General features: G+C 35.1%; 1 protein-coding gene across 1 annotated transcript; it reads left to right on the top strand.

The window, feature by feature from the left end:
* The first annotated feature begins 1,790 nt into the window (after positions 1 to 1,790).
* LOC120192105 (LRR receptor-like serine/threonine-protein kinase FEI 1) lies at positions 1,791 to 9,538 on the top strand. Its single transcript, XM_039194952.1, has 14 exons — positions 1,791 to 1,909; positions 3,215 to 3,447; positions 3,791 to 3,926; positions 4,030 to 4,101; positions 4,214 to 4,285; positions 5,060 to 5,131; positions 5,216 to 5,287; positions 5,402 to 5,473; positions 5,686 to 5,780; positions 5,966 to 6,133; positions 6,242 to 6,574; positions 6,839 to 7,084; positions 7,574 to 7,707; positions 8,890 to 9,538. The coding sequence occupies exons 2-14, from the start codon at positions 3,351 to 3,353 to the stop codon at positions 9,106 to 9,108; spliced, it is 1,788 nt and encodes a 595-aa protein (XP_039050883.1). The 5' UTR covers positions 1,791 to 1,909; positions 3,215 to 3,350; the 3' UTR covers positions 9,109 to 9,538.
* Positions 9,539 to 10,201: the final 663 nt, after the last annotated feature.

Raw genomic sequence — 10,201 nt, 5'->3', positions numbered from 1 at the left:
TAAAAGTTACAAAATAATCATCTGACTATAGGAGGATGCTTTGTTGAATCTATCGACTATTAAAAGTTACAAAATGATCATCCGACTATTCATTATGTTCTAAATATTCTATTTTGTTAAAAAATTAATAGTCATCTGAGCTGGACGTTAATACGTTGACTGAGATATAATAATTATTTCAAATTATGAGATCAAATTTTATCATATATCAATTAATATACTAACGTCCAACTTAAATGATTGTTATTTTTTAATAAAAATGATGAATTTGGAATAGAATGAATAATTGAATGACTATTTTATAACTTTTAATAATTAAAGGATTCAATAATATAACTTATTAAGTTAAAAGATTATTTTATAACTTTTAATAATTGGAGTGATATTATATCGTTAGAATATTTGTGTACTTTACCTATATTTGAACCTAAACAAAAAAAACTAGATACGGAAAAAAATTCACAACACTGAACTTTCTAATACGATTTGATTACGAGAAAGTGAGCAAGACTCACTTTTAACTCCATCAGTCATATCGGTTCACACAGTCAATTCTAGGAAGGAGGAAGCGTCGGTTGGCACGTACGGAAGGTCACACTCGCACGTGCGAAACTCCCTCGATCTCATTGGCTGCCTCAACCCCCTTACTGTTCCCAAGCATCTAATTCTTTCTCGTTCGCTCGCTCGCACACGGTTTTTCCCGACTGCTTAGAAGGAAAACAACAACAACAACAACAAAACCCAATTCTCATATGTATGGGGTAAGGGGGAGGTAGGGTAGTAGGCTACCCCCAACGCCAGGTTGAGAGTAGCTTCCGTGGAAGATCTCCGGCAGTCAGAAAAATTAAAAATTTAGATAAAATGCAATGCATGTATAAATAAATACATAAATACATAGCTAAACAGTATTCATATGCAGTCATTAAAACCATATGTGCGTCTGTAACGGGAATTAATCCCTGCATAATAATCCCTGCGAAAGAATCTCTGCATATAGACAGAAACATAAGATCCGGCTAAATTTAAAAGAGGAAACATGAAGAGAATGATACACAGAAGTCAACGTTAGCAAGCCCAGTTCTAATCCTTCATAAATACCAATAACAGAAACGTATAAAAAGTATAAGTCATGGAAAATACTACAAAAACATTAAAAGAAGACAGAGATGATACACCCTATAGATGTGACCCACACTACTCGACTACCCTAGTCTTTAGCCTCCATATTTTCCTATCAGAGGTCATGTCTTCGGTAAGGGCTAAATCCCTCAAATCAGATCTCAAGCAGTCTTTCCACTTTCGCCTTGGTCGTCCTTTCCTTCTGGCACCGTCGACTGTAATCGACTCTACCCTCCTGACCGCATCCGACGGTAGTCGCCTAAGGACATGCCCAAACCACCGTAGTCTTCCCTCCCTCAATTTTTCGGAAACAGACACCACCCCCAAGGACATCCTAATAGCAGAGTTTGTCGTCATATCCCTCAGAGTCCTACCACATGTCCATCGAAGCATTCTCATTTCTGCGGCCTCAATCCTCCTTACGTGATCCTTCTTGGTTGCCCAACATTCTGATCCATACAACAGCGCTGGTCTTATTGCCATTCTATAAAATTTTCCCTTAAGTTTTAGAGAGACCTTCTTGTCACACAGAACTCCAATAGCGGCCCTCCACTTTAACCATCCCACCTTTATACGATGTGTAACGTCATCATCTACACCCCATCTTTATGTATCATAGACCCTCCTCTACACAATCACACATATTTAATCACACTTTAAAAAAAAAAAAAATCTGGCACTCATTACTCTCTCTATACAACAAACAAAGTAGCACTGAATCATTTCCATTTCTCCTTTTTTCTTCTTCTTTACAGTTCATTGCCGGCTGCAGATCGAATCAACCTCAAAGGTTTCTCTTCAATTTCTCCTCTCTTTTTTCTTTCAATTTTTTTGCTTAAAAAATTAGCTTTTTTTAATGGTTAAAGTTCCAGATTGATTAGTGTTTGCTGAATCTTTAATTCGTTTTAGCTTAATTTCTTTCAGCATGCTTAAAATGTATAATTTAGCTTAAGTTTAGGTGCGGATTCTCGGAATCTCGATTTCGTTGTTATCTACATTGAATTCGACAGCTGTGTTTTAGGCGTTTCCTTTTCTTTTCTTTTTTCTTTTCCCGCTCGGGTTTTTTTTTTTGGTATTTTTCGGGTTTATCAAATTTCTGAGCCTGTTAGTTTAATTTCAACTTCAGAGAATTTGAATGGAGCTGTGCAGTATAGGTTGGAGAAGATGATTCTTAGATTAATCGCTTCTATTGTGTTTCAATTTAGTATCCGCATTTTTAGATGGATATTTGAAAATATATCTTGTGGACAAACCTTCTAAGCTCTTATTATTTTAGATGACGGAAGCAATGTTACAAAATGTCAAAACCTCTGATTATCAGAATTATGTTTATGAAATTGGTTCAATTTTCTTTAAAATTGCTCTGAAGTCTAATTCTGCTAGTTCTTCCAAGTATCTGCTGCTTGTTTCTAAGTTGTGTTTTTGAATAAAATTACTTTTTTGTGCTGACTAGTTCAATTGTGAAGATTCATGCCACAAAATATAGGACACTAGTGTAAGCATCTCTTTTAGACTAGCTTATCCATCGTAGATATCAAAACCTGCAATGGGTTTCTACATGAATTAACTTTTCTTCTCTTTTTTTTCCTACTTCTGAATTCATGATTTAGCAATTATTTGATGTGTATTAATGTGTAAGGCTTTCGTGCTCTATGTTTTCCTTTGCTTCTATATGAGAGGGTGCTTTGAGTTTCTTTTTTCTTAAACAGATAATAATAATAATAATAATAATAATAATAGTAGTTTTTCCCCTTTTAGAGGGGGACTTTTGGTTAGTTTCTTGTTATGTACTTTTGCACAATCAGGAAGAGTCTTGGTCGTGCTCTATGTTTTCCTTTGCTTCTATATGAGAGGGTGCTTTGAGTTTCTTTTTTCTTAAACAGATAATAATAATAATAATAATAATAATAATAATAGTTTTTCCCCTTTTAGAGGAGGACTTTTGGTTAGTTTCTTGTTATGTACTTTTGCACAATCAGGAAGAGTCTTGGTAGCTATTTTCATTGCATCAAGAAAATCGATCTACACCACAATATTTCAATTTCAGATTTTGTATTATTTCTAATTCTTATTTTTCTTCTCTATTTCTTGCCAGGCATATTTTTTCTTCCTTTTGCGGCTGCCAAATGGCAATATATATCAGATAATCATATGTTACAACAAGGGCGGTTTATTGAGTTTGGTGTCTCAGATGATTTTTAACATCTATATTATGGTCGTTCAGTGCCATTATGGGCATATGTTTGATGAAATGTCAATGGCCATCGCTGCTTCACATACTGTTCTTTATTTTCCTAATAAACAGAAGCAGAGCTATCAGTCCTGATGGTAGGTGATATATATGTAATATTGGAAAATTATAGCCTTTTATCTTCTTTTCCTCTAACCATTTTAAAAAGGATATGTCATGATTTACTTATGTATCACATTTGGTTGGAATATATTGGTTAATTTGTCTTACTTAGGAAATTGAAAGTTTCCACCTTTTAGAATTATGATGGTCATGTTTACTTTTAGTCTTTATGGTTCTTTTTTTTTCCCTTTTTTGTTAATGCATTTTAAACTGGAGCCTGATAAAATAGTTTTTTTTCTGGTTTTAAAATATCTAGCTAGCCGGTTAGTAGGAGCCTTTCTGCTTATAGAATGTGAATGATCTTTTCTTGATATGCAGGAGAGGCACTTCTAAGCTTTCGTATAGCAATTGTTAGTTCTGATGGTGTATTTTCTCATTGGAGACTAGAGGATCCTGATCCATGCAAATGGAAAGGGGTGAAATGTGATAGTAAAACCAAGAGAGTGACAACTTTGTGAGTTTTGAAGATCATGTCCACATATGTCTTCCATTTTAACAACTTTGTCTAAATATAAGTGCAGCTTAACATATTCTCTTTGCCTTAATTTTCTCTTCAGGAGCCTTACCAATCATAAACTGAGTGGTCCTATATCACCTGACCTTGGGAAGCTGGAGCACTTGAGATATTTGTATGTATTGTGGACGTCCCTGTTTTGTATCTTCATTGATACATGATCTGTGGACTCTATTCAAAGATTGTTTCTTTTAACTGATATTTTCTATAATTGTTATGTGAACCAGAGTGCTTTTTAACAATAACTTTTATGGAACAATTCCTTCAGAGCTTGGTAATTGTACAGAGCTGCAAGGAATGTAAGTATTGTTGCCAAAATGTGATTCCGTGATCTTATGCTTCTTTGTGATTGAAAAGTCTTGTCTGTTCTATAGATTTTTCTTGCAAACGATTGAATTAAAGGATGCAATGTTAATAAATATAGAAATTTTCATTCCCTTAGTGATTCATCGTCTGGTTGTGATGTTGATACAAGCAAAACAGTACTTTGACCCTCAAAATAACTTTTTCCTTTATTTGATTAAGAATTCTGTATGGATCTTTGTTTGGTCCTATTGTTCTTATATCTATATGCATGCGATATTTTATAACTTTCAAGCAATCATTTTAGTGTATTTGTGCGAAGGCCAAGGGGGGAAGTGAAACTTGGACCTCTACACTTCATTGGGTGGGTAGTACGACTTGGCCAATCACCAGGCCAAGTTATATGTTTTGGGAGGCTGGGGTTGGCTAGGGGAGCAACCTCCTATTTATTCCTTTTCCTGATATTATATCCAACTTGGTTTTTTGCAAATCTAGTCGCTCGTTATATGAAGAGGAAAAGGAAAAGACTCAGAAAAAACCTTACCTGTTACTTTTTATTCGTGTTGCCTAAATACTTCCCCAATGTATTTGATATTCAAAGTTTTGTATTTATTTTATGAAAGAATGACACTGTGGTGTTCAACTAGTTTGTTGTAAATATGTAGTGCCAGTTATGGCTTTCAAGGTTATTTAGATTTGGTATTAAAGAACTTATTTTGAAATTGCCTGCCTTTGTATTTTATTGTATTGTGATATGTTCTCTTCTACAGATACTTGCAGGGTAATTACTTAAGCGGATTAATTCCAAGTGAATTGGAGAACCTATCTTCGCTTCAGTATCTGTAAGTTGTTTCTTTTGCTAGTAAATGTGGGTAAAGAGGTAAAGGGAAGAGTGTCTGGACTTATGATGTTTTTCAAAACTGCAGGGATATCTCAAGCAACTCCCTCAGTGGATCTATCCCTCCTTCAATTGGGACGCTAGATAAGCTCATTGCATTGTTAGTTCACTTGCTTCATATTTGTTACCTTCTAAAAATGGGTATTTACTGAGTTCACTTTTAAGATTTATTGAATATGAACTGATCTTTGTTGATCATATTGAATTCCTAAAGCAATGTGTCCAACAATTTTCTGGTTGGCCCTATACCATCACAAGGTGTTTTCAGCATCTATACTGCAAACTCGTAAGTATAAGTTATTTTGCAACTGTGTTCAATAAATTGTCTATTATTAGGAGTGAGTATATGCTATGTTGGCAAAATTGTCATCCAGGAGAGTTCCAGGAAGTGTTATATGTGATACCTTTATTCTGCACATTTAGAATCTTCATCCTCTGGAAATTCAAAGAAGATTGCTGTAATATTATTAGGTTAAACAGTTTAACATTTTTTGGCAGTTTTACTGGGAATCGTGGTTTATGCGGAAAGCAAATCAACGTAGCATGCAAAGATGACAATGGAGGAACTACAACGAATTCCAGATCTGGTTCAGGTAAGTTGTACACATTGGGAACACTTAAGTCAATTGTTTGGTGCTCTTTTCATTGTTAAAAATATGGATATGAAGAAAATTTTCCATCAAATCCGAATTCCTCACAAGTTTCTTACCTTTATTCCTGAATCTGTTGTTTTATTTTGGAGGTCATTTTGGTTAGTATTTCAATCTTTTTCTTGCAGCTCAAAATCAAGGCGGTAAAAGGAAATACTCTGGAAGACTTCTCATTAGTGCATCAGCAACAGTAGGTGCACTACTTTTAGTGGCACTTATGTGTTTCTGGGGTAGCTTCCTATATAAGAAGTTTGGTAAAAATGAGGGAAGAACTCTGGCCATGGACGTCAGCGGAGGTGTTCTTTCAAATTGATCTTCAATTTTGGAAAATTTAGCTGTTTTCAGTTTTCATGTTTACTCTTCAACATTTGAACATCTTTATTGACATGGCATTGTTGCTTCAGGGGCATCAATTGTTATGTTTCATGGAGACTTGCCATACTCTTCTAAAGACATCATTAAGAAATTAGAAACTTTGAACGAGGAACACATTATAGGTACTGGGGGATTTGGGACAGTGTACAAACTTGCAATGGATGATGGAAATGTGTTTGCTTTGAAACGAATTGTGAAGTTGAATGGGGGATTTGATCGTTTTTTTGAAAGAGAGCTTGAAATTCTTGGAAGCATAAAACATCGATACCTTGTAAACTTGCGAGGATACTGTAATTCACCCACATCGAAGCTGTTAATCTATGATTTCCTTGCTGGTGGTAGCCTTGATGAAGCTCTTCATGGTGAGGCTCCCTTAACCATTTTTACTCAGAAGCAGTTCATTTCCTGGCACAAACATGAACTGCACATTTTCCTTTGTTTATCTAAACCACAAGATTCAAAAAAGTGAAAGACATGGTATTTTTCATGGATTTATTGACTAATCTTAAACTTGGAACATTTCTCTTTCTTTGATTTTGCCCATTGGTTGGAAGTCCTACTTATTTGTTGCATGGATCAATTTCTTTATTCGTGGAGATGTTGTTGTTTTGTGGTTTGTATAACAGAACGATCTGAGCAGTTGGACTGGGAAACACGCTTGAACATTATTATGGGAGCAGCAAAAGGAATGGCCTATTTACACCACGATTGTTCTCCTAGGATCATACACCGTGACATAAAGTCCAGCAACATTTTACTTGATAGCAATTTGGAGGCTCGAGTATCAGACTTTGGGCTTGCCAAACTGTTGGAGGATGAAGAGTCTCATATTACAACCATTGTTGCGGGAACTTTTGGTTATTTGGCTCCAGGTATGCAGTTGCAATAATGGCTTACTGTCTATAATTGTGGAGCCTGTAGCTACCTTTAAGCTCGAATTATGAGGGAGATAAATTTAGCTTTAGCACAAGCATATTTTGAGTTTCATTCCGATGATGATGACTTAATTTGACAATCACATATAGCCACTAAATGGGACTGTAAAAGGACTAGAGCATTTGATAAGCTTTTGAGGTTTGTTTACTAAACTAATCAAACTTGAACAAGGTGTGTATAGTTCATTTATATTCAAAAGAAAGGTCGTTTATAAATCTTTTAAAGCATGTTTAATAAGTCGTTGAAAGCCTGTTTAAAAGTTGTTTATTGTTTGTTTATAAGTAATATATTATTATTGTTATTAGCAGTAGCAGTAGTAGTTGTTGTATTTTATTTATAGATTCAATTTATCTTGTGATTTGGGTCTTGTTTAAGCTTTGCAAAAGATAAATAACAAAATACTCCGTTTAAGCTTCCTTTAACAGAGTACATGGTAAGCGGGAGAGCAACTGAAAAGACGGATGTCTATAGTTTTGGAGTCTTGTTGCTTGAAGTGTTAAGTGGAAAGAGACCTACTGATGCATCATTCATTGAAAAGGGCCATAACATCGTTGGCTGGGTATGTCTCACTTTTTCTCTTCAGATTTTGCTGAATATATAAAGCTGCTTATAAGAAACATAAATTTTAGGGGGACTGAGGAATGAAAAGAGAAAAGCGTGTCTGTTTCCTTTTTACTTTTTTCAGTATTCCTTTTCTTTTCTGAATGTTAGACATCTGTAAATAGAAAGGTATAGGGTATGACGTCAGAAAATTTGTCTCGAAGTAAAGTGGTATATATCTGGAAAAAAAACAGACCAGTCTGTGTATGGAGAATAGTTGTTGGTGGAGGTCTGATTGTTGGCACATGGAATTTTAACATGATATATCTCATGCATTTTCAAAACCAGTCATTCGCATTTTGCCTTATTTTATAATGGGTTCTGTTAACAGATGCCTATAGACACTAATTCTATTTTAAGAAATGCTTTTTTCATAATGCACTGTTTTCACCACAGTCAACAGACACCCTTTTTAACGTTTCCCTTTCTTTATTAGGAAAAGTTTCTCGTCTTATTTTCTTTGATTGAATTGAAACCTTGTTAAGTGTGCTGTAGCACATTAAATAGGATTGTAGCAATAGATCTAAGGATGGGAACATTAACCATTGAGCAAGGCTGCAAAGACGTAATAGCTGCTCCAAGTTTTGAAATATTGTTGTGTCCATGGCTGTGGGTCTGTGGCAGTTGTTCGAGTTTGATTGGGTAGAAAAATAAACAAACAAAAAGGAAATAAGAAAATAGAAGCAAAGGGTGAAAATCCGCTCTTCTTTCTTTCTATTCTAGATACAACAAAAATTTGCAAGACCAAGATCCGTTGTACATTTGACAAATATTCTTGTATAATGAGGGAAAAGCTTCTCATCTTTCGGAATGGGAATGATTATAAACACCTAATTTGGCTTGTTTGTTAGAACTTCGGTCCACAGAGTAATGTCTCTAGTATTATCTATCAGCTGTAGTAAAAAAGCATTTTGTTGCTCAAGGAAGTAGAAAATTGATGCTTGCTCTTTTTACCAATTTCCACTTTCAATAAATAAATACAAATGCACGCACTCAAACATTTAGTAGATGCATTTATCCCTCAAAGGACTGGGTTCGAATTCTCCTTCTCAAAACTCAAAAGGATATGTAGATGGCTTCCTCAATTCAGAATATGTGAGTCGGGTTGCTCGTTTTGACTGGCTTGTTCGGCTTTATGCAGTTAAATTTCTTGAGCACAGAGAATAGGCAACGAGAGATTGTAGATCCAAATTGTGTGGGGATGCAGGTAGAAATCCTTGATGCCTTGCTCTCAGTTGCCATCCAGTGTGTATGTTCAACCCCAGAGGATAGACCCAGCATGCACCGGGTGGTGCAGTTGCTCGAATCTGAGGTTATGACACCATACCCGAGCGATTTTTACGATTCCAGTTCTGATTGAATAGTCGAAGCTGAAAACGAAGACGCATTTGGTTCACGTCCATGTTTGTTTGTTGTAAAGTAGTGCAAGCAAGAAAACAAGCACTAAAATAAGAGGCTTGAAATCGGCAGCTGCAACTTTCATTGAATTCTTGACGCAGATGGAATTTGAAAGGTACATATGAACCTCAATTTGAGCTGTTGAATGGAAGTGGATTTTAGGTGCATATTTGTCCTGCGTTTGGCATTGGGTGAACCTTAGGTACTACTCATTTTATTCATTCTAGTTTTGCCTTTATGAAATCAATACTGTAATCTCCCTTTTATCCTGTCGTAAAAATTAATATTTTGGCTTTTGGCAGGTCGTTGTTTATGCCATTTTTGTAAGATAAATTCTTCATTATTACGGTAATAAGTTGGCTTTATTATACTAGAAACAAAATTGAACTTAATAGCATTTATATTTAATACCATTTATAATTGATGCATCGATAGTGTATAAGTTTATTTACTATAATTAACTATACTATATCGTGACCTCATTAAACGATCTTAGTGATAAGAGAGAATATTATTTTTCTTAGAGTTTTCGGGTTTTTCGGGTGCAAACGGTTATAATTGTAGGATGTGTAAAATTTTAAATAAATATTATTCTTACAATCATCTCATAATAATAATAAAAATAACTAAAAGACACTGCTTGTTTAAAAGATATAATATTAATATTTTAAGTACTGACGCCGTGCAAAGTAGCCGCATCAGCAGGAGAAATAATCAGTCATGATGCAAATCGGAGCAACAAGTAGTGCTTTCGCATAAAATGGGAAATCGGACAAGGGTTTATGCAAAGTCGTTGGGTGCGACGAAATTAATTGGGGGAGATGAATACGAAACGGGTGGTCGACGTTCTAAATAGAGAATTAGTAAAAGACGTTAAAAAATTACCAAGTAAAAGACGGTAAAGAACTACTAAAAGAAGGTTGGGTAAGCGAGATGAAACACATGTGACCTGAAGACAACAAGTGTGCAGACCGATTAGCAAATATGGCTTCGAATAAACGAATAACATCGTTATTTTGATTAATCTTTCAAACGTTTTGACGGATGCCGAAGGA

The sequence above is a fragment of the Hibiscus syriacus genome, unplaced genomic scaffold, assembly GCF_006381635.1.
Source record: "Hibiscus syriacus cultivar Baekdansim isolate YM2019G1 unplaced genomic scaffold, ASM638163v2 tig00116971_pilon, whole genome shotgun sequence".
Lineage (NCBI taxonomy): Eukaryota > Viridiplantae > Streptophyta > Magnoliopsida > Malvales > Malvaceae > Hibiscus > Hibiscus syriacus.
This window is presented reverse-complemented; position numbering and strand designations above follow the sequence as displayed.